Genomic DNA, 23741 nt, shown 5'->3' with positions numbered 1-23741 from the left:
TCTATCTGTGGATGAAAGTGAGTTTCAGACCCCTGAGCTCTAAATGTATGCTAACCACGTTCTCTTCTTCAAGCTGTAATTAAATTTTAAAATGGAGGAATGAGAAATTTGCATGCAGGGGACTCTCCTTGCACCATAAAGTTAAAATGCAGCCATTGGGTCCTTCTCTGATGGAGCTCTGATAGCTTGATTGACTCAAAAGACACAAAGTGTGCACTGGCTGATGCCAGATAGAAGAAGGCACTCAAACACGTGTTTAACAGCTCACTTGTTGCATCTCTGCCTGTTTAGAGCAGCTTTCTAGCCCTTGTTTGCTGTGATACCATCACTGGGGAGCAGCAGCAGCAGCTCAGGCCTATGTGTGCCAGAGGAGATGCCCCCAGAATGAGGAGCAGGAACTCTTTCTTGGAGGACAGCTGTGATGCAGAGCCCCGTGTCAAGCCTGGTGAGATAGATAGGCGTAGAAAGGTTTTGCTCCTTTCTAAGGGGGTGGAGAAGGAAACACATCTCTCAGCATTTCTTCTCACTGGAGTCACTGGTGTCAGCTGTAGGTGATCCAGCAGAGAACACAAGCCCTCTGCACGCTGAGCTGTTTGTCACGTACCTTTGACCACCTCACCCACTGATCTCTGCCCATGCACGGCTATTCCTGGAGCTCCCAGCCATCACCAGCACTCTCTGTCTCCAGCGGCGGTTCCTCTTCTCATTGCCAATGGGAATTTTTTTTGCTGTCTTGAACAAATGAACCGCTTCTCCTGACATTTGGGGTTGCTTCTGTACAAGGCTGTTGAGGCAGAGTGGTTGGCAGCCCTGCAGAGCGCAGACGATGATCCAGCCCTACAGCACTGAGAAGAGAGAGGTCTGCAGCTTTGTATGCACTGCGCTGTGCCTGCTTCCAGGGCATGTTGTAGCTGTGTCCTCTATGCAGAGATGCAGAAAGGTAAGGGTACATGCAGGAAATAACACTCTGTTGACACGTAGGTAATGGCTTTAAGAGAAGTAGGACTGCCTTTTTGGGAAGTGGAATCTAGATAGAAGTTTGCTATAAAAATTCCAGAAGATCTGTGCAGATATTTTCAAACTGGGGTTTCCAGCAACTCAAAGTGGGAAAACTGGCTTGGTGCTCTGTTTAAGCTGCAGGAGAACAGTGTGGGAAGAGATTAGTGCTCTCCTGTTCTTGGATGCAGCTGCTCGTGACAGCCTCACAGCTGTATTTCTGCACATCTTCACAAAGCTCACCTAGAGTTCCAAGCCACAGACCTTGCAGCTGCTAACAGCTCTGCTGCCTGATGGCAGCTGCTGTATTGACAAGCACGTTTCTATCAGGGGAGATGCTGGGGGAGTGGAAATGAGCAAGAAAAAACTGTTTATGTAATCCATGCTCTATAGATCAATGATGGCGAAAACAAATCATTTACGTGTCTGGTGCTGCTGCACCTTGGGCTGTGCATGGCTGTGAACAGCAGCATTGCAGGGAAAGCAGCCCAAGTGACCACCTCTGTGCTCTGCAAGTGTGGGCACGGATTGGGGCTGATCCTTGAAGGGAGAGTAGTTCCCACAGTGGCATAGGACTTGCTGCTCACATTCACTTCTTAAATAACACCTCCTTCCTTTTTCTTCCCCTAATTGCCAAATAGATCATCTTTATTTCTCAAATACCTATCAGCCAGAGCTCCCAGGGGATTCCTGTAGCTGCTGGTTCCTTGTGCACCTAGAAAACTCTTACCATTCTGTGTTACTCAGAGCTGGTGACTTAGCATGACTGAAGCTGCACGTGTGAAAAGCATGCTTGAGGTCAAATCCAGAGTCATATATAGACATGGCAGTCACTTAACAAGCTTGCATCAGATGAATTTGTTGACAGACATGCAAAAAATAAACTAGTACGAGGAGTTCCAGCTGCGAGGAGCAAAGAGGAATCGAGGTATTGCAGCCTTGAGCCGCGGCATTGATGGCCATCCCTGATTTCTTATTGCTTCATCCTATTTTTCTGCATAGCCTGGTAACTCATTACACAGACAGCAGGGCTTTCTTTCTCCTCGGTCACACTGTGAGCATTTACAGCCAGATGAAGATACTGGCAGCCGTGTCAAGGCCTCTGCGTGCGCTCGCTTCCAGTAAAGGGGAATGCTTTATTTCCCGTACTTGGGATTTGGGGAGCTCTTAGGTGAGCATTTCCATTGGATTGGGAAGTCCAGGGAGGTTCTGTGCTGCAGGTTCGACTTCCTGCATTCTTCCCTTCCCAGTAGGAGTCTGGGGATTTAGGGAAAACAAGCTTCCTTGCTGCGGCTGTTATTTATTATTTCTCCCATCTAAAGTCGAGGTTCTCTAACCTCAGAGAAAGGAGATCGGACAATCTGTTGCAGGTTTTGATTTCTTTTTTCAGAATCCTTGAAGGCTCTCCAACACCAATCGTGCTTTACATTTCTGAAACAACATGCTTCTGCTTTGGATTTGGTGGTTTGTAGCTATTGATGGGAAGCTCTTCCTGAGGTATAAGCACAGACCTTTGTCGCTGTGTCTCTTCCATCCATCACCTGATCTGCTGTTCTCACGTGGCTCTGAGTGCCCCTTGTTCTGCTCAATGTGTTCTCACTAATTCCTAGCGTTAATACAGGAAAGTTGAGGAGTGAACACCCTAAAAAAGACCTGCACTCTGAATATACCTCTCACGGTTATGCAGCACCCTGTTTAGTGACTTTGGGTTGCAGATGTCTCCATTATTCACAAGCAGTGAAGCTCTATGAGCTACCCAGGTCGTTCCAAACAAGCATCAATAAAACCTCCAACCACATTATTCTCTACGCTGCTGTAGTTTGCTGTCTTTTTATTTTATTTAACAGTTGAGATTGGAAAAAGGGGGAGGTCCTTAGAGAGGAAGGCAGATTATTACTGTACAAAATTTAAAAACAGGAAAAGTTCCGCTAGAAATGAAACCTTTTTGAAATAAACAGGGCAGCTCTTTTTCCCACTTGTCAACTTGTTACCGTAATCTATTTACTGATTGCAAGCTGTTTTGGGTTGTGAATGGTGCTTTTGGAGCCTGCTGTAGAGTGCATAGAAGTGCTCTCCTGATAGGGGCGCTGGGATGCTGGTCCTGTCTGGAAAGCTGTGCTGGGAGGACTGGAAGGCATGGTGTTCTTCAACTGTGTTACACAGTTCTGCTGTGAGCCTTCAAGAACAGCTCAAATTCAGGAGGAATAATCTCAGACTGCGCCGTGTCATTTCTTGTATCAGTTAGCAGCTGCTCTGCTATGGTGCTGGGGGTCCTAATAGGCTCTGGCTCCTCAGAGGGAGCCCAAGGTACCACCGAGCCTCTGAAAAGTCTTTAGAAAGAGCCACTGAGCAAAGGAGAAGAGAAATGGTGTGATAATAACCGCTTGGATTTGGAATGCCATTGGGGGTGATACTGTGTGCAAGTTGTGTTTCAGACTGGGGGTGCCCAACAGGATTGCTTTCAAGCTGTAAGTCATGATTTTTGTGATAAAGCAATGCATCCTTCCTCCTATGGCAGTTGTTTTCCACAGTAGTTAATCCTGATTGTGAAAAATCCACAGTGGTGGATGTACAAAGCATAAAACTTCCAATGTGCAATGTTATGGAGAAGTGACATACAAGGAGGTGATGGAATTGCTTTGAAACGGAGTTTTTTGGTCTCCTTATACAAGATGTCAACGGATGCTTACACGTGCTTCACAGCAGGGAAAAATGCTTTGTTTTTAATTTTAGCCCTGCTAATAAACTCTTGTCATGGATGTCAGTGAAGAAGAAAGAAAATTTCTAGAGCTGACTGTAGGTCGTCATTAAAGCCGATTCGCTGCACTAAGCCAAAAACAACACAAGCTTCAGTTTCTGGACTTCCTAAATATATTAGTCACACTGATGTTTGCTTAAGCCCTGGCCCCAGGAGCTATAGAAACGTCCTGCGGGGACCATATTGGAAAGCCCTGATGTGTTCTTGTCTGTCACCTTGTCCTGCCTCGCGCGGCGTGCTGCTGCTGCCCTCTCCTCTATTTGAAGAGAACACGCTTTGGCTTCCAGCTGCTGACACTTGCAGACAGCTGCTGGTAGCATCCTGCTGAAAATCCCTTCCTCTCTTCCCTCGGCCAGCGCAACAAGAGGCAATCTGTTGTTTGGAGAGCACAGCTGAAGGCGCAGCCTGCCAGGTTCTTGGGCAGCAGTGTAACAGGACACAAATCCTGCCGTGGCTGCATGGGTGCTCAGTGGTCTGCTCATAGCAAATGGGAACTCAGTGCTACTTAAAAACAAAACAAAACAAAAACCAACCATAACATCTTGCAATCAATCAGATTACTTACTAAAAAACAGAGCATAGATGGGAGGGCCCTAAATTTAAAGCTACCAGTTCTGAGGCTGTGGGAACTCTGGTGGAGTGGTTGCTCCAGCGCTGTTTTCCCACAGCACCTCTTTACCTGCAGCCGTACTTACTGAGGGGTCGCTGGAAATGCACGAGCTGCCAGAAGGTTTTTAGGCACCACTTGTTTCTAGCAGCTTGTAATACCTGGAATCTCGAGGCTGTTCAGCTCCGGTGGCTGTGTGTTTGACAGAGTGCTTAAAGCCAACGTGGGACCGTGTGTGTTTATACCGAGAAACAGCGCGTCAGATTAGCTTCTTAATTTCCTTTCCAGCGATGTGCTGCTGTGCTTCATCAGCTAATTTCAATTAGGGTTTTGTGCTTTAGGTTGCGTTTGTTTTTAAATGATGACTAAACCAGAAACTGAGGAGGGCTGGCCGCTTCAGTGTTGCGGTGCTAAATGTGCTGTAATTCACTCTTTCATGATGTTTGTCCTTCTGACAAATTTTCTTCTGAGTTTCTGCTCCCCTTTCCCTATTTCCATCTTGGTGAGTAGATCTGTTGGACCTGTGTGGGTGGGAAGGCTTCTTTAGGCTGGTCCCAGCTGTGCTAATTGAGCTGTCAGAATGCAGTGCAGTTGTATGGGAGCTGTTGAGTCACAGCCTGAAGCACTGATTGAGCACCTGGGGAAAGGACTGGGTCAGCCCTGGGAGCACAGGTGAAGGCAATTCAGCTGTGTGACCAGAAGGGATGGAGCCTGACTGCACCTCTCAGAGCTCATTTAAGGGCTGACTGCTTTTGCATGCTCTTCCACCAGTCCGGTCACTCAGTCACAGAAGGAGATGAGGTTGGTCAGGCAAGACCTGCCTTTCATGAACCTATGCTGGCTGGGCCTGATCCCCTGGTTGTCCCATACGTGCCATGTGATTGCACTCAAGATGATCTGCTCTGCGACCATCCCTGGCACGCAGCTCAGGCTGATGGTCATGTAGTTCCCTGGACCTTCCTTATAACCCTATCCTGTGTATTCACATGGATGAAGGGAAAAGGAGAAGGAAGCAAAAACGTCTACCATAAAGGAAAAAGGGAGTAGTCTGCAACCGGCAATGGAAAGGTCAGAATGCGTGGCTGGCACTGTGGCAACTGTGTCCAGCTGGGGTGTGGTTATGGGCTATCCCTGAGCTCTGCTTGGATTATGCCTTCGCTCTGTTCACTGTATTAACATTCCCTGCCAAGCTGCAGGGAAGCGCAGCAAAATGGCTCTTGCACACACCATGCTTGGAGGTTTATTATGATGCTTTCTGTTACCTAGGAAAATCCAAATCGTGTCCTAGAGGGGAGTAGGGGGACTAAAAATGACGTTATGGAAGAGGTCTGTGTTCGGCTCTGCCTCTCACGGTACGTGCTGAGCATTTGAGTGCATCAGCAAGTTTGTCCACATGCTGTTTTTATGCGAGCGTTACGGTCTGACAACTATGAATCACCCGCTCAGCTCTTGATTTGCGTCAATCAAACCACATTTAAGAGAAGCTTTGTTCGCTGTTGGGATCACAAGACCCAGGCGAGTGTGTGAGCGATGGCTTCAATTCTTTGGAATGGAGGCTCAACAGTGGGTGCTCAGGCTCTGGGGACGGAGCTGTGGTTGTGGTGGGAGATGGAGAGCTGTCATTCTCTCCTACTGATGTGCTGGGTGAGCTCCGAGCTGTTTGTCAGTTTGGGCTTAAATTGGAGACACTTATGTACCCAGGCTTCTCTGTGTGTGGTGGTTGTTTCTTTGGTTTTGTTTTTTTCCCCCAAGGTTACTCTTCAGTGTTTTCTCAAAAAGGATATAGATTTGTCTTTACATTCAGTCGTTTGTAAGATCAGAAGGGCTTCAATGAAGCTAAGCTTGTTAGAATCACCTTTCCGCATCTGCAGACATGGGAGTCCTTTCTTCCAGAATTCTCTCTACTTTTGGGCAGTGACTCTGTGCTTCCTGACCTAGAAACTGGGACTGCAGCAGGACTGTGAGCCAGGCGATGTCAGCACCGGAGCAGAGCTCCCACCTTGAAGCAATTTGCGAGCCCAGAAATAAATCTGTACGACAAGCTCAGCCATGGGGTGGGAGACAACTTGGTGCCACTGATGTGCAGGAACCCTTTTGCAGAGGGGCTGGAAAAAAGAACAGTCTGGATCCAGGAGTTTTCTCTGCCCTTCACTTAAGAGTGCTGCTGTGCCCTGCTAGAGGTCTCTCCGGCAGTTAGCAGGCTGCTCCCAGAAATACACCGAGTTTGTTTGTTCCCTTTGCAGCCCCCTTGATGAAGGTACGCCTTCGAAGTGAGACGCACTGAGGTCTGTGCTGTCTTGTTTCGTGGAGCGTCGGTTCTCTTCCTTGGCTTAACCCCCTGCTATCGTTTCTGCCCTTGCAGATGAGAGCAGCCATTTTCTCCCAGCCTTTAGAATCCGTGTGTGAGGTCCGCTGCTCCTCGCTGGCTCTGATCATCCCTCTATAAGTGCACTCTGCTTCCTTGTTTCCTCAACCCACCCGACCCAGTTCATCCTCAGACCTCTTTCTCTCCCCATGCTTGCAGCTCATTGAAGCCTTTTCTCCTCCTTCCCGTCCCCCTCTGGCACCGGTCCTTGCGCTCATCAAAACATTGATCTCATGGGCTGTAAGCTTGCCAGCATAATAAGGCCACTGCTCTTCCAAACACTTTTCTTTCCCCTCTTACAAACGGAGAGACAATATTTTTTTCTTCATTGGATTTGTTCTCGCTGTTTTTTAGAATGAAATTAGAGGATTAATTCCCGCTTTCCTTCTGATAGCCATGGAAAAGAGCTAATTTCCCAGTGTCAGAATGCTGATCCTGATCTCATTCAGTTCCCAAAGAAAGTGATAAAATAACTATAGGAATAAATTGCTGTAGCAGATGCAGCATATGGGCGTATGGCAGTCTATTAATTACTCATACTCTACCCAACTTTTTAAATAAACCAACAAATGTTGATAAAACACTAGAGAGCAGGCGGTGTTTTTTCTCTGCATTTGACTCATCTGGACTTGTAAATATTAACTTTTAGCTGGTTTTAACTGTCCTGTTTTTGGACAGCCTTGGTGCCTCCCTGTGGAGATAAACACCAGGACCTGCTTTCTTCTTCCTTTGGGCTTGGGGATGGCATTGGCTGCCTGTAGAGGGAAAGAAGATGACTGATAAAAAGTAATTAGCAAATGCTGAGAGCTGCTGGTAAGCAGTTTATTTTAACCAACTCCAACCTCCACCCTGAAACAAAACAAAAAACAAAAAACACAACAAAAAACCCCAAACAAACCAACAACCCACAAACATTAGAAAAAACAACAACAAAAAAACAACAAAAAAAATCGAAACACTTCTAAATGCTTTTACTTTCAGCCTGCTTTCTCAGTTCATTACATCATGTATTTATGGCATAGCAGCTCTTAGCATCTATACAATTACTTGAAGGCAGGTAGGAAACAGTCTTAAACTTTGCAGAGTGCTCTCCTCTTCGTAACCACTGTCATATTTTTCTTAAGCAGTGACCACCCCCATCCCTCCTCAGTGTTCTGACGCCGGTGGATTTATCATGGGCCAAAGAATTGATCATGGTGGTGGCGGAGGGCCGTTCCATGCATTTACTGATGCTTGTGGATTATATGACTGTGAAACTGGTTGGTTGTTTTTTTTCCTCTTTGTATTCTGTGAATAGAGACAGAAGGAGTGACGTCCTTTGTGCAGTGAGCAGCCCAAAGCTGAACATGGTACTCAAGGTGTGGCCTTATCAGTGCCATCTACAAGGGGACGATGACTTCTTGTCCTGCTGGCTGCACTATTGGTTTTATTTGATTGAAGGTACATGGGAGGAGATGTTTGGGGCGTGTGTGGGAACCGTATCTTTCCTTATTGAGGTTTTTAAGTGAAAACTTCCTGTTTTGCTATGCTAAAGGAGCAGAACTTTAAGAAGAAATCTTGGTCATCTGTGCTTTATCACAGATAACCACGTGCAGACAAAGCTTCTGTGTAGCAGAGCTTTTGTATAAGAACACTGGATAAATTGCAGTGGGGCCAGGAGCTCTTTGGGAAGGTGCCACAATCTGGCAGTTGTTTCACCTGGTGCACATATGGATTCCTTTTAGTTGGAAATGCCTTTGGCCTATCAGTCTGGCTGAGACAGCCCCTCTTTGGGTCCCTTCTGAGTTCTCATGCGGGTTGTTGCGGATGCCCAGCAGCTGTGTGGTTGGTCACAGCGCTCTCATCTGTGCTCTCACTGACACTTGGCCACTTGTCCTTGCCTCTAATAAAGCCCAAGCACACCGCTCCAAACCAGGGAGTACTTGGTAAGGCGCCTAGGATGATGCTGCCATTAGGAGGGTATTTCCAGAGCTGGAAAGATCAGCGGTCATCAGCTGCAGTGACTGAATTGTTTTTAAGCACCTTTTGAACTTTGACTTATGAATAACTGCATTTCGAAATTAGCAAATGGCTGCACTTAAGGCTAATGAGTGAGTTGAAGTGGAGGTGCCACAAAAGGCTTTGAAGAAGCCGAGGCTGTTCTTGGACTTGGAAAAGGGAAAACTTACAAAAACAGCATAGTGCAGGCTTGTTTTTATAAGGCTGCATGTGACCAGCTTGACGGTCCATCTCCAAATTTCTTATACCCACAGAAGCTTTGAAATGTTGGAAGAATGCAGGTCTTACCCAGCAGCTGCTTTCTGATGGAGTGGGTTGTGATCCGGCCCGCAAGTCTAGCAGCACGAGGGAGGGATTGCCCCAGCAGGGGCCAAATGCAAAGGGGAGATGCAGTCAGTCAAACTGCGCTCAAGCTTTGGCACCTTTGTGCCTCGTCTCTGTTTGGAGCTGTATCCGAAGTGAGCCGAGAAAGTAGGAGGGGAAATATTTCCATCCTGAACCAAAGGAAAGCTTTTGGTTGTAATTCAGTGGAAATTCAAGTTAATCTTTCTATTCGCTTGAGTTCAGTGGAAATTATTAAATCCTCCAGGATATTGTTATGCTGTAGCTGCAGTTAGAAGATTTTTGGGATGTTTTCTCACTGCTTCTCCACCTTTCTGAGTGCTTGGGTGGCTCGGCAGTGTTTGAGCAACGAAAGGATCTTCTGTTGTGTGTGTGTTGTTTTATTTTAAACTCTTTGTAAATAGCACTCCTGGGCTCAGACCTGTCAATATGAAGTAAACACAAAATCCACCAGGCAGTGCCACCTGTTTTATGGTGTTTTACTGGTGAAATTAGGTTTTATGAGATAACTACGTAGCTTTTACGTGCTGGCGGCATAGAAACTGATGTCCTTCCAGCACTGAGTCCTGAGCTCTTTGATATCCCCGTGGATTCTTCACTCAGAAGGCAGTGAGGAGCTGGCACTGCTGCCCAGAGCTGTGTGCCCCATCCCTGGAGGTGCTCAGGGTCAGGCTGGATGGAGCCCTGGGCAGCCTGGTCTGCGGGGACCTTTGACAACCCTGTAGTAAAAAAGGTTTGCAGTGGGATTGCTGTCATTCTGGGTTGGAATGTTTTTTGTCACACGTGGTGAGTGCGTGGTGCTGTGTGCCTGGTGGAGGCTGGCTGTGCCTATGGAAGGCTGAGCTGCGGTGCTGCAGCACCAGATGAGTGCTGTGCCTCCTTAAAAGGGGAAATGCCCCCGCTGCAGGTAAACAAGAGCCTGTTTGATTGATCTGTGTGTTTCCAAACTCTGTGTTCAAAGTCCTTCTTTCTCTTATGTATAGCATCTCCTTTGAGGACAGATAATAGCACCCTGTGAGTTAAAAAACACACACATATCGTAAGGCATTTACAATGGTCCTGTGTCCTCCAGGACAGCAGGAGCTTGCTGGGCGCACTCATGGAGCAGCAGAGCTCCACCAGAAGGAGCCTTTCACCCCACAAACCCACTATGCAGTGTTTCCCCTCATCTTCTGTATCTGTTTGTGTGTCTGTGCAAACTGCAGAGCAGATGAGCCCTGACAAAGTCACATGTGAAGCTTTTGGCTTTGGGGATTGCTGCTGTGCAATGCAGGCTTTATTTGTGTGTGTCTTTGATTCTCTGTTTGCCTCCTAACTCAAGTAAAGTGCTCATCTTCAAAGGGAGCAAACCACTCGCTTTCCAGCATTGATAAGCAAAGTGATTGCCTCACAGCCTGGGAATAACATCCAAAATAATGGAGCTGTGTGCTTTTTTAGTCTGCTTTAATCATTAACACGGCTTAATTGCAGGCATTCTCTTAAGAACTGACAATGAATCATACATCAGGGTTTAACTGCAGCCCGACTTTCTAAATTCTCCTGCCTTCCAGCTCCTTGCATGAGTTCATTGCCTGCTGTGGAGGAGCTGTGACTTAAACTCCTGCACTTTGCAACCTTACTCACATTTACTACATTGCACGTAGCACCTGACGAGCCTCATTCATTAGGAGCTGCTTGGCACGTGGGGCTGATGCATGATATTCTAGTAGAAAATGGGCTCAGGACACTTCAGTAGAATGCAACTTCTGGAAACCTCAGCTCTCAAACTGAGCACTGGTTTGCATGGAGCTGCTTTCCTTGGGATCTCAAGACTCCCATGTAAGGGCCAGCAGCTTTGTTCCAGACCACGTACACTGCAACATGGGGTGCAGCTTTGATTAGAAAGAAAATGAACGTGTATTTTTGTGGCTGGTTTTTAACTCTTCCACTGGCACAGGTTGTCCAGAGAGGTAGAGACACCCCAAGGTCAGGCTGGATGGGCTCTGAGCACCTGATGGAGCTGTGGGTGTCCTTGTGCATTGCAGGGAGTTGGGCTTTCACAGGACCCTTCCGACTCAAATGATTCAATGATTCCATGATTCAAACACCACCTCTATGGGTTTAAGTCTGCGGTGGCTTAGGCTGAGTGTGGGGATGCTGCCAGAGAAGTGCTGGTGGTGAGCAAGCTGGTGGCTCCAAGCAGCACTGTCAGGGTGTGTTTCTAGCTGGCTCTGGCTCATTTCCCATTTCCTGATACATTTCTTGGAGTCCTCCTTGTCTCACGTTGCAAAGTTCTTCCAAACACTCGGCCCTGCTAAGGCACTGAGCTGTGTCCTCTGCAGTCAGCTATCAATTTCTTTTCTCTCTCTTTACCTTTCTGCGGGACTTTTGTGTCTGACACTGGTCAATAGGTTTTATTGATGGGGACGAGATGAACAGACTGCGTTTCAGTAGTTTAGGAATAATTGCTGAAAACGCAGGCGAGTATTTCTCATTTTGTACAAAGGTGCTCTATGTGTACCATGCCATGTACAGTGTTGGTAATGAGATGTTGCAGAACTTTTGGGGAATGAGAAGAAATTGTGTGGGTGTTAGAAAGGAGCCCCATGCTTTGCAGGATGGTGAAAGTCCAAGTGAAGTGGCGTGTCTGGGTTTGGGGATGTGTGGGAAGATGCTTGGGGATGCTGCTTAACCCATCTCTGTTAACATATCCCATCTCTTCCTCATTATGCCATTTATTTGCAGTAATCAACATGCTAAAGACTAAAGGATATTAAAAAGGCTTTAACAGTCAATTAGTAAGATTACTGGCCAAGAGGATTTCTCCCCTAACGAGAGAAGTCTGTCATGCCATAAATTTTATTTCGTGTTCTTAGTAGGGTTTCTGGATGTGGGTGCTTTAGGACCAAGGAGACCTGGTTTGGGTGATGCTTTAGGTAGCTGAGCCCAAGGGTAAGGATTGTGCATGTAAAAAGGGTGACCATACCTGGAAATGGAGCTGGGGATCTGGTTCTGCAGTCCTGTGCAGGTAAAGTCAGTAAGGCTGTGCCCACAAGTCCTGTGCTGGGGGGAAAGGGGGGAGGGTCTCTGTTTTAGTAAAACCAGGCAGGCCTGCTCAGTAAATACGGCATCTGCAGAACAAAAGAAAAGCAGCATGAGAAGTGTCCGACCAGGTGCCTTGTGTGTGTGGTTTGTGTATTTTTTTTTATATGAATTACAATTGCTGGTCTTATCACTACTTTCATTCTGAATTTGGAGAGCTGTTTGCATTACCCCGAACACTGACTACTGAAGCATCTTCATTTTGTGTGGGCAGATGTGGAGATCTGTTTTCCATCTTTCAGAAGATTCCAGCCTGTGAGGTTGCTTTTTTCATTCGCTTCTCCCTTGTTTACCGGGGTATTTGCAAACTGCTACACAAACAGTGCGTGTTTTGCCCTAGGAAACAGCAGCAGTCCAGTCACCATTCCAGAAATTCCTCTCGGTTCATTTTTCTCTGTAACAGAGCTTGCAGAGCTGCTGTATGTTGTGAATGCGAATCTGAAAAGGTCAATCCCCAATGTACTGGAGATGGGGATACGGGATGACAACAGCGCAGTGGCATGGATGAATTCTAAACTGTAGGTTGAGAACAATATGTTCAGAGAAAGCTCTTCATGTACATGCCTTGGGTACTGAGGAGTGACTGGGGGTAAAGCAGCGTTGACTTCTCCAGCATTACTCAGGGGTTTCTGAACTGAGGGCAAATTGAAAGGCCAGATCCACAGCTGGAGAGGGGGAGGAACTATAGGAGCTGGGAACCTTTGCTTCTGTTTGCTTTGCTGATGGGATCCCATTGGCAAGATCAGCAGCACATTGAGGGGTGTTCCTGTTGGCCTACCCTGTGTCAGACATGTGGCTTTGAGCATTGGTGCACAGCTTGCAGCTGGGGCTTGGTTCTTGTTCTTTAACTATTATAAGTTGGGATCATGTTCAGGATAACCACATGCACTGCTTTGAGAAACCAAGGAGGTGAGCGCTGTGCTGGCAGCAGATGCCCCAGATGCTGTGCCCAGCAGCAGCTCCTGTCCTCCAGCAAGAACAGGGACAGCCCAGCCGCTCCAGCAGCAGAGCAGCAGCCACATGAGGTACTGATGTGCTATACCTATAGACCTTAAATAACAAGCTTTCCTCCATCCCCGAGCAGCCCTGAATCTGTTTTGTGCCTTTCTGAAATGTGAAATCACCCCTGGGCCGTTTTGCTGCCTGTGAGGCTGTGGAACAGCTCCTGGTGGCACTGCCTGCTCCACGTGCTGCCTGCTCCACGGCATCACAGCACAGGGAACAGCCCAGCAGCTCCAGGAGCAGAGCATTGCGTGGCCGTGCTCACCTTGTTCTGCAGTGCTGTCAGCAGTTCGTGTGGGTTTCCCCACACCCCCATTTGCTGAAGCCTTGATTTTCAGATACTTTCTGATTACTAAGAATGATGAAACTTCTTGGCATGGTTGTTTTGACAAGCAGCCTTATTGCATTGCTTGCAACTCTCAGTCTTTGCTTTATTTAGCTGTGGCTTTGAATTTCCTGCTTGCGGTGGGGCCTGTGTTTGTTAATTCCCCTTAGCTCCAATAGTGGGCCTGCCTTTCCTCTAGCAGCTCTCAGGTTCCGTGCAAGCCACCTGCTGGGCTCTGCTTGGCCAACTTGTGCAACCCAGAGCCTGGTACTGCCAGTGCCATCAGTCAGCGTTGGGTTCTACTGAAGTGTGGAGTGAGATTTTAAAGTAAAACATCAGTAATGTGCCATGATCATAGGGGAAATTCTGTTTTGAAACTTAACATTCATTTCATTTTTGGAATTAGCTTCTTATTGTTGTCTTTCATTTTTCATTTTCCTTTAAGGCAGCATCCTGGAGGGAATGGCAAGGAGGCTGGAAAGGCCCCCTAACAAGTCTTTGCCTGGCACGCAGGCTGTTGGGTCGCTGTATCTGCTCTTCTGGACGTTCAGTGCGTTCTTTTGCGTGATGTTTGAGTTGGTTCCAGTAGGTTTTGCTCTGTTTCTCTCGTAATTTCTCTGCTTCTGAAGGTGTGAGTCCTGGCAGTAGTGTCTTCAGTTGAGAAGGAGGTCAGATACCCACGCTTGCAGCACATATTCCATTTCTGTAACATCTGTAGACCTGTATGGGTCCAGACCTGGCACAGGCTGCCCAGAGAAGCTGTGGGTGCACTCAGTCCCTGGAGGAGGCAGAGCCGGGTTAGATGGGAGCCTGATCTGGTGGGTGGCAACCAGCCTATGGTGGAGGGGTTGGAACTGGATGGTCGGTAGAGTCTTTTCCAACCTAAGCATTCTGTGATCTAATTTTTAAAGAAAACATATTTTTTTCTTTTGTAATACACGAGAAACATTTCATCATGCAGCCACCTGGGTCTGCGTTCAAAGAAATCCCCGTGGATTTTGGGCTTCACCTTGACGTTAACAATCTCCTGAGTTTTCTTACTGTGTCGTTACCACGGTCTCTGGACAGACCTTGAGCACTCTCCTCGTGAAGGTGCTGGTGGCATTTACACAGATGCAATCTATGGGGTTGTTTGCTGCTCTTGATTTTTAGACCTCTGTGAGATTTCATATTGCAAGTAAAAGCTCGTGGGCTCAAAAGGAAGGACCAAGTAATACTTGTTAATATGCTCTTATGTTTATTTTGTCCTGTTTATCACGTAAAATCCGGCACAGAATATAGGTGCTGTGAATTTCTCTTGGCACATTTTGCTGTTAAAGTTAGCACTCTTTTCCCTTATTTTGAAGCCATTCAGCATCATCGGGCAGGTGAGCCTAATGTCAGGTGTGCTGTTGGGCTGGAAATGGAGCCCGTGCTGGTTGGGTAGGGAATGGAGACTTAGTTTTCATCAAGCTGCATGGCACTGCTGCACATCCTGCAGTCTGTGTCCAATGGTTTTCCCATGTGGAGGAGGCCATCCTGCAGCTCTCAGTAGTCCCTTTGGAATAGGGAATGACACTGAGCTGTATGTTGAGCAGAGCGTGGCTACACTCTGTAGCCTGAGGTGTCGGCTCAGTCGCGTCCATATAGGAAGGAATAATCCTGAGCTTCCATGAAGCCATTCTAGCGGTCAGTACACGATGCCAATGTGGGTGGATCCTCCAGTTGCTCATTGCTGTAGTCAGCTGGAGGTGATGTTCCTTACCTTCATGTTCCCCTGTGACTGCACACCTCCAGCTGACTACAGCGATGAGCAACTGGAGCATTGCCGTTGTGGTAGGCTAGAGGAGGAAGGATCACCTTTGCAGCCCTGCTACCAAGAGCCTGAGTTCATTCTCAACTTATACAGAGCTTGGTGCTTTGTGTTGACACCACGGTAATACTGAGTACTGCTTCCACATGTGGAGTCCTCAGGACGGGAGAGATGTGGAGCTGTTAGAGAGCATCCAGAAAAGAACCACAAAAAATGCTTCCAGGGTTGGAACACCTCTCCTACAAGGACAGGCTGTCTCTTGTCACAGCAGGGTCTGTTGTGACAGGACGAGAGGAAATGATTTCAAACTAAAAGGGGAGAGATTTAGATTGGATATAAAGAAAAAGTTTTTCACAGCTCAGGCGGTGAGGCGCTGGAGCAGGTTGCACAGAGAAGTGTTGGATGCCCCGTCCTTGGAGATATTCGAGTCCAGATTGTACGGGACTCCAAGCAACCTGATCGAGATAGGTGTCCCTGTTCACTGCAGGGGAGTTGGACCAGATGGCCTTTAAAGGTCCCTTCCAACTGAAACTATTCTATTCTACTTGGCTTGAAAACTGGGCTTGTTCCTGAACAGACCCAGGGTTTGAAGTTTCTGCTTCAAAACTTGCTTTTCTCAGGTTACTCTATTTAGTTCGGTGCAAATGCCCACTGTTTACCCAAATGCTCACCTGTGTCCCAGCGTCCTGCTGATGTGAATTTACTGCAGCATCCCATCTCAGTGGAGTGAGAGGAGCGGTGTTTCTTGTGAAGAACTCGGAGAGCAGAAAGGGTCACGGCAGCAGAAGAGCTGTAAGAGCTTGGCAGTAAGTCAGAGCTGGTGGCATGCAGGATTAAGCTGTTGGTACCATTATAGGCGAAGATCAGAGCTGCTAAAAATGCAATGTAAAAACATGAAGCAGCATGCTGCTATTTGCATCCTACTGAAACTCTCTATGCTGAGATCTTGTGCCATTTCAGCTGGCTTTGGGGTCCATTATGAGGCTGGGGGAGCACATGTGCTGGTGATTAATGCAGTAAAAGAAAGCATAAGATACTCTGGGAGGGGCTCTTCCACATACTCCATTGCTGAGACAGTACTGAAATTCATGCAGTCCAAAAGGTGCATTAATGGTTCTGATGGGATTTCTGCCTTTCTGGCAATAAATGAAAGGCTTGTCCTTGCTGTCAGCATTACGGTGACAGCATCCATCGAGTGTCCTTTGCAGTCCTCCTCTCATGTGAGTACAGACACGTTGTTACACATCTAATTGGTTTTCTCTATCTCCATCCGGTTCTGTGCGCAAAGCACGGGTCTTCCTGGCTCTAAGATGGTCATTTCCACAAAAGCAGCCTCGTTTGAGTATTTTAAAGTGAGAGTTTGCTGTTGAGTGGCTCTGATTGCTGCATCCTTACCTTCTGTTAAAAATCAGCTCTCTTCCTTGGCGCTTTCCTTGGGTTGGTTTGTTTATTTTTAGAGCAGATTTGGAATATAGCATGAAAAATGGCCAGCGGCTCCTTCACTGCAGTGCTTGTGTGTCAGAGCAGGGCTCCGGGCTGGATTTGGGATATCTCTCAGTCACTAACATCCAAAATCCTAATCCTGGAGCAGTACGCAATGGCAGCTGGAAGTGTGTCATTTAGTTCTGTTCTTAGCAATTAAAAACCCAGTGATTAGTGGTTGCTCCTTCTACCTGGGCTGTTACTTTACATGCTCACCGTGCCGCAAGTCTTCGTGCTGTAGCACGTCTGGTAGGTGCTGCTTTGGTCCTCCACAGGAGCGAGCAGAAGGAATTATCTCAACTTTATACACCAGTTTCTTAATTTTTTATGATACCTCTTGGAATTATGAATGGAGCAAGCGAACAAAACTCGTCTCTTGTCTTGTCTTTTAAGAGGAGGGATTGCATTTTAAAATGCTAACATTTTTCCTGCATACATCTTCAACCTGCCTACGGTTCAGGCTGCTGATAAGCATGTTTGGCTCTGCTCTGGTCCTTAAAACGTTCGACAGAAAGGATTGCTTGCTGGTGAGGGCTGTTCCTGAGTTCTGCCAGCTGGATGCGTTGTGAAAACAGCAGAAGCTGGGTCAAACAAATGGTGCTGCTCTCTGTAATGCAGCCCGGGGGCTGTGCAACCTCTCGGGGTCCCTCAAGCTTCTGAAATAGCTGCTCCCCAGGCAGGAGATGTGTCCAGTCCAGCCACCCTGGGCTTACTGCTTGTGTCTCTGTGCCTTTGGCTGGAAGCTTTCTCAGACCCCTGTGGGAGGCTTTTACCTGGGCTGGGGGATGTCTTCACAGGTGTTTTTGCTCCTGCTTTTTCACCAAGGCTTGGTGGAGCACTGAGAGCTTGCAGCTTTGATTGCTGGGCACGCTGACAGCTGCCTGGGACCCTGCAGCTCCATCAAACCCAAGTCCTCTGTTTGCTGACAGATCTGTTTCCATGTCTTTGTACTTATTTTCCTCAGTGAGGAATTCTTTTTTTCCTCTGCTCTTTCCAGTTCTGCCATGCACCCAAGCAGCTGCAGCTTGTGAGGCTGGGGAGCATCTGGTTATCAGCTAGCGAGATCCCATTGCCAGTGTCCAGGGACCATCAGTTTCCTTTGCCTCCTTTCTCCCTGCCCTCTGCTCCATCCAGGAATTTTCCCCAGCTTTGTCTGCTTGTTGAAAGCGCTGGTGTCATGGGTTGCTGAGGAATTATTACTGCTTCCCTTCACTGCTGGAAATGCTCAGAGCCTTTGGACACAGATTGCCATGGAAATAGTATCGCGGACAAGTCCTGTGTGGTGTGGGCTGGAAGAAGGAAAAAACCCGTGCTGCTTTGTGCAAGTAGAATACCATCCATTCCCTCTTTAAAGAGACAAGCTTTTTTCCCCACTAGCAGCTCATTAGCTTGAAGACAGTGAATGCAATACAACTCGTTAGTTTACTTCTTCAGGTGAGCAAATTTATGCTGGCCAAGGCAGGAATAGAAGAAAGAGTTAAGAGGGTGAGCTGAGCTTTGCAGTACATCTCACTCTTCTTCTTCTGCAGCTTGTTTTGGGAGGCTTCAAAGCTGCAGTTGCAAACAATTCTGCCATGGTTTATGAGTTTTGCCAGCACTCAGTGTTTAATGCAGGTGTCAGAGCAGTCAGTTTGGTGCAGGCTTTCTTTCAGGGCTGGGATGGGAGCGTGTGAATCGGAGCTGGAATCCCATTGGAACCTGTGGAAGACCCAGGCTGTCCTTCAGCTGGTTTTCTTTCTTCCTGCCGGTTTATTCACCTGGAGAGAGGGGAAATTGAAGCTGGTTGTTCAGCCTTCTCTCCTGCCTTTGTAATGTGCTTCCTGGGTTTCCTTCTGCTGAGAATTGGTGATAATTTCAAGGTGTTTTTTTTTCCTCCTCTCTCTTCACTTTTGTGTCGCCGATCATTTTTAAAACCTGCTTAAATACTAATTGTGATAGAGGAGGCATTGTGTCTGTGAGTTCGTAGCTATCAAACGTGAATTGTTATGCTCTGAATAGTCGGTGATTGTGAGATGGCTGGGAGCCAGCAGCACCTCTCCTGCTGCATGGGTTCTGCTTTTCTGCTGTGCTGGAGCTCGTGGCATCTGTCTCAGCACATGAAGCACCTTCGACTGGCAGTGGGGATCTCCTGTAGGAATATTGGCTTCATCTTCCTGTATCTAGCTAGGATGGAAAGTTTTGTTCCCTTTCGGTAACGAATCTGCATTAAAACTTAAGAAGAAGTCACCATACAGTTAACAGGGAACGCTTTGCAGAACGGCCCGTGAAAGAAATGCTTGGCTGAACTTCTGTTCCATATTTAAGCTCAGTACTTGGACTATGCTGATTTCTTGAGGACAGTCACCTCTTCAGATGGCAGCCCCCTGCAGATGGCGGCAGATTGCACCCTCCTCCCCTCCTGCCAGCAGTGCGTGCTCACTGGCAGGGTAAAAGCAGGAGGGATGGAGCTATCCGTAAGGGCTGATGAATCTCTTGCCTGCATAATCAAAGTGCTTCATGCCAGGGAAAATATCTAGGCATATATTTATAGTAACAAACAGTGTAGTCTCAGCTCCTTCATTGCAAGCAGGGGTACTGCTGTTCCACCCAGTCTGTGCAAGTAAAATCTACTTTTAGATACTTTGAAATGATAGTCTTTTCTTTTTTCTTCTTCATTCTTCTGGGGTTTAGAAATATCTGAATTGCAGATTTTAGAAATCTGAACATTAATTGGCACTAAGTTGTTACGTATGGATTGTCTGAAGCCGGTAGGTACCAGCGTTGGTGTATTCAGGAACAGGTATCTTGGGGCAGTTTTCCTGCTGTCTGCAGCTGTCAGTAGCTGCCCTCCCATCAGGTAGGGCTGGGATAACGGGGAGATGCTGTGCCAAGGTACCAGGTTGGCTCTGCACACAGCGCCGTGTCTGAGCCATCAGTGTCAGGCCCTAGCGGGATCTGGCAGCCTCCACCTTGAGGACGTGGGCACGGCTACATCCCAGTTTCATTCCCCATGGAAGCCCCGAGCTCCTGTCCTTCTGGAGCTCTAGGACAGCACAGGCAGGTGGGAGCATTGGATGGATGTCTGCAGAAGAGAGCCTATGGGAAATGGTTGGGTAAGATAAACCAAAAATAGAGCTGAATCTGATGCCGTGCTTTCCTGGTATCGCGTGCTGGGCTACAGCTGTGTGTATGAAATGTAATAGCAACCTCTTCTGCCTGTAACTGAAGAGCAGAACCGGCGGGTGTTTGGGCTGACCACGTGCAGAAGGTGCTGAGTGTCGCAGGGAAGCTGAGCTGCTCACACTGGGATCCAGAAGGGTGTTTGTGAAGAAACAAATGCTGTAAGTGGCGCTTAGTGCGACTTAGGGGTCGTGCTTGGTGTCAAACAGGAGCAGGTAAGCTTTCCGTGCTTGGTTTCCCATCTTGTCTGGCTGCCTGTAAGACTGAGTGATCGCTCAGCCTGCCGGTGTGCATGCAATCAGTAGTCGGGGTGTAGGATGCTGCTTTGCTTCTCGTGCCGGTGCGTGCTCCAGCTTGTCCAGAATGGGTTGATTCCTGCTCATCAGTTGGTTTTGAAAATGGATACAGAAGAATGGAATGAAAAACGAGATGAAATACGAATATCTGACAGCAAGGGACTGAAGTAAACAGTGGCATTAAGAGGTGGGTCACAGAACTTCTATCATCTGGTGCTTGACAAGTAGTGTGTGGACACATCTGCAGTGGTCTGTAGACACCTCGAGGACCTCAGCGTTGCTTCACATCTTTGCTGTTTGGCAATTAATGCAAGATTGCTTTTTGTGCTAGATATTTGAGTGCTGTTTCTACCTTAAGATTAACTGTAGGGAAGTCTGCTGGGTTTCTGCTTGCTGGGTTCTGCATGGGAAAGCAGTGGAAACAAGGCTCCATGCAAGACTTGCTGACAGTGTTTTTGTGCTGTGCCATGTGCTGGCAGTGGAAGGTGGCTAACCTTGAGCATTAGAGCTAATAAAAATAAGAATAAAACAAATCCAACCCTACCTAAACAGGACTGGATTGGCTTTCATTTCTGTGGGTAGCTTCTTCATTATGCTCGCAGGCCATGCATATTTAGAGCCCAACTCTAAAATACTTTAATTGTCTCCTCTGCTCTAATCCCTTGTTCTTCCTGTAGGTATCTGCAGCATTTTATTTTTACCATCCACCCTTAAAGTATGAATAAACAGTGCTTAAATACTACGTTTATTTTTGTTCAATTCTATATGCTGTTGCGATGCAGTGGGTTTTTATAGTAGTTGCAGTCAATTCCAATTGAAACCATAATTGGTATTTCTACTTGATAGCTGCTGTAAATCTCAAAGAAAGGAAGAGAAGGATGCTCTCATTTTGTTAGGCTGCTTCTCTTTCGGATGCACAGTGCATCTTCCAGCTCTCTGGGCTAATTAAAATGCCATTACAGTACATGTGGTGCTACAATACAGTCTAGGGAGACGTCCAAAAATAGATTCTTGAGTGCAGACAAATTAGAGAGGAAATATGCGCTGAGCATTTTCTCATAGGTTTAAAGAGAAATAATCCATTTGCTGCCTTAATTGCTTTCTTGTAAATGTTGAAGATTTTTTTTTTCTCTGTAAATTCCGAATGAGTAGACAAATAAATAATACATCCATGATAATTACTGTTCTCATTACTAATATTTTAACTTGTTGTTATACACCACAGCTGTTAATATGCAAGTCAGGATGTTTTAGCGGGCTGTGCCTAATGGTCGGGGGCAGACTTTTATTCCGAAGCCACTCTGTGTTTGTCACCTGGTATCCCAAGGCTGTGAGGTTAGCACTTACCTGTTTTTAGCACTGCAGTGATGCCTCTGAGCAGAACCCCACCCCCAGGAGGCATTGCAGATGAATGCTGCTCGCAGGTTGTGTGCAGCGCTGTGGTTGGGAGAGCAAGCGCTGTGCAAAGGGTCAGCTCTGCCGAGTGTGACAGTTGGTGCTGAGGAGGCTGTGTGCAGGCTGTGAAAGTGGAATTCTGATTTGATTATTATTATTATTATTATTTTTAAGCTTGCTTTAGGGCTGAATTAAAACTCAGTCTCCCAGGCAAGGGTCTGCATTAGTGGCTGGACCGCATTAGGTGAACTGGCAGGCACCGAGTTGGAGCTGTGTCCCTCTCAAATGCAACTCTGTGCTCAGCCTGCTCCGTGCTGGGACTGAACACGTGCAAAGAGGAGAAGCACGGCCAGGAGCGCGGCCTGGGGCTGGCTGTAAGCCCTCTGCAGTTGCAGGGTGGCGTGCAGATGGAGGGGGATCTGCCACCACCCTGCTTCTCTTCTTACAGGTTGTGGATGTAGTGCTGGTCTTATCAAAGTGAGCTCTTATCAAAGAATCATAAAACGGTTGGGTTGGAAGAGGCCTTAGAGCTCACCCAATCTCAGCTCCTGCTGTTGTCCCCACAGACCACGCTGCCCAGGGCCCCATCCAGCCTGGCCTTGAGCACCTCCAGGGATGGGGCACCCACAACTCCGGGCAGCAGTGCCAGCGCCTCGCCGTCCTCTGAGTGAAGAATTTCTTCCTACCATCTAACATAAACCTGCAGTTTTTGGTTTAAAATGGTCCCCTTTGTCCTATTGCTGTCATGTACAAAGTCGGTCTCCATCTTCAGTAAGGCTGGTCATCTGCCTTCGAGCATTTCTGTGTGTTGCTGTGTTAAGCGTGTGTTGGTCATACCTTAAAGCAGGATCCTTGTGGGCTTGGGGAGAAGGGGAATGGGTCTCTTCTTCTCCTTTGCGAGACAGGCTCACAACTGCTTTTGCTAGAAAGCAGTAAAGAGAGCAAGGTAGTTATTTGCTCGCTGACAAATATAAACTCAGGAGTCATTGATCCAGAAACATCCCTTCTCTCTGTAGAGACCGTAGCAGAAGCTGAATTTTAAATGTGGATGCACGCTCTTGAAAGGATGTGGTTGGGATGTTCTCCTAGATGCCAACTTTTCTCAAGTGTTTTCTCAGAGGTTTCTCCTTGATTGCCTGCAATTCATCTTCTAAAACCAAGGGCAGCGCTTTTGCCGAGCAGGCTGTCACGTCTCTGAGTAATTACCTCCCGTGTCTTGCATATGTGCCTGCTAATGCATCCTGGAATGAACCTGTGTCTTCTGCATCGCTGCCAAACGGTGGATTCTCAGTTTGCAAAGTGCTTCTTTTTTGTTGTGTTGTTGCTCGGCCGGGCATTGCTCATCCTCTAATTGTGCGTTTAACCATTATTGTTATTTAGGGGGGAGGGATCTTCCCATTTCTGATTGAACCTTGCACCCGTTCGCCAACTTGTCATTGAATTCTTCTTGCCGTGCTCCCAAGTGTGACCTCTGTGGTGTGATGTCAGGTCTGAGATCTAAATACAACTTTAATGCATTATCATTAAATAGTGAACTACCACACCATGCTGGGTATAATCCATCTAAAAGCAGATGAGGACTGAATGGACCTTTTAAGTAGATTTGTGCTTGCTTTAGGGTGATTCATGCAGACCTGACTTTCTTAATAACGTGCCCATTGAAACCTTTCAAAGTTTTTTTTTTTAATAAATCCTGGGTAAAATCCCCCAAAATAATAACTAACATCTTTTAAAAACCACCACTTTACTGGGCTGACACACTGACAACACTGAGTAATTGCCTTCAGCTCCATCCATTGGCGGCACTAATCTCTGTGCTGCCACGTCCTTTCTTTCTCGAAGACAGAAATAACTCCTATTTACTGTAATTGTTTCCCACCTTCCCTCAGAAACTGCCTTTGTGTCTCTTTAGGACTTTCCCTGTTCTCTGGGAGGTCTTTAAAGACAACTGTTGGTTGTTCATCACTTAGCATGGGGAGTTCAAGTAGAGCAGGCTGATTTGCATCAGGCCTAAAGATCTGAATACATGAAAAGCTATTTAAATAACCTTTTCCAGTTCTGCCCCGCATTTTTTAACTCATCAGAGTTAATTATAGGAAGGCTGCATACAGTTTTCTGGTGGAAGTGAACTGAGTGCTCCAGC

At 47.1% G+C, this 23741-nt stretch overlaps 1 protein-coding gene across 1 annotated transcript in view; it reads left to right on the top strand.

Annotated features, from left to right (window-relative positions):
• Window positions 1-873: 873 nt before the first annotated feature.
• The window catches only part of HDAC4 (histone deacetylase 4), a gene marked incomplete at both ends in the record, with an annotated part of 164142 nt that continues 141274 nt past the window's right edge, over window positions 874-23741 (top strand). The window contains one exon of the mRNA XM_079538744.1: window positions 874-940. Within this exon, the coding sequence (XP_079394870.1) occupies window positions 874-940 (67 nt within the window). The remainder of the gene's footprint in view (window positions 941-23741) is intronic.

The sequence above is a fragment of the Tetrao urogallus genome (genome assembly GCF_951394365.1).
Source record: "Tetrao urogallus genome assembly, chromosome: 8".
In the NCBI taxonomy this organism is placed as follows: domain Eukaryota; kingdom Metazoa; phylum Chordata; class Aves; order Galliformes; family Phasianidae; genus Tetrao; species Tetrao urogallus.
This window is presented reverse-complemented; position numbering and strand designations above follow the sequence as displayed.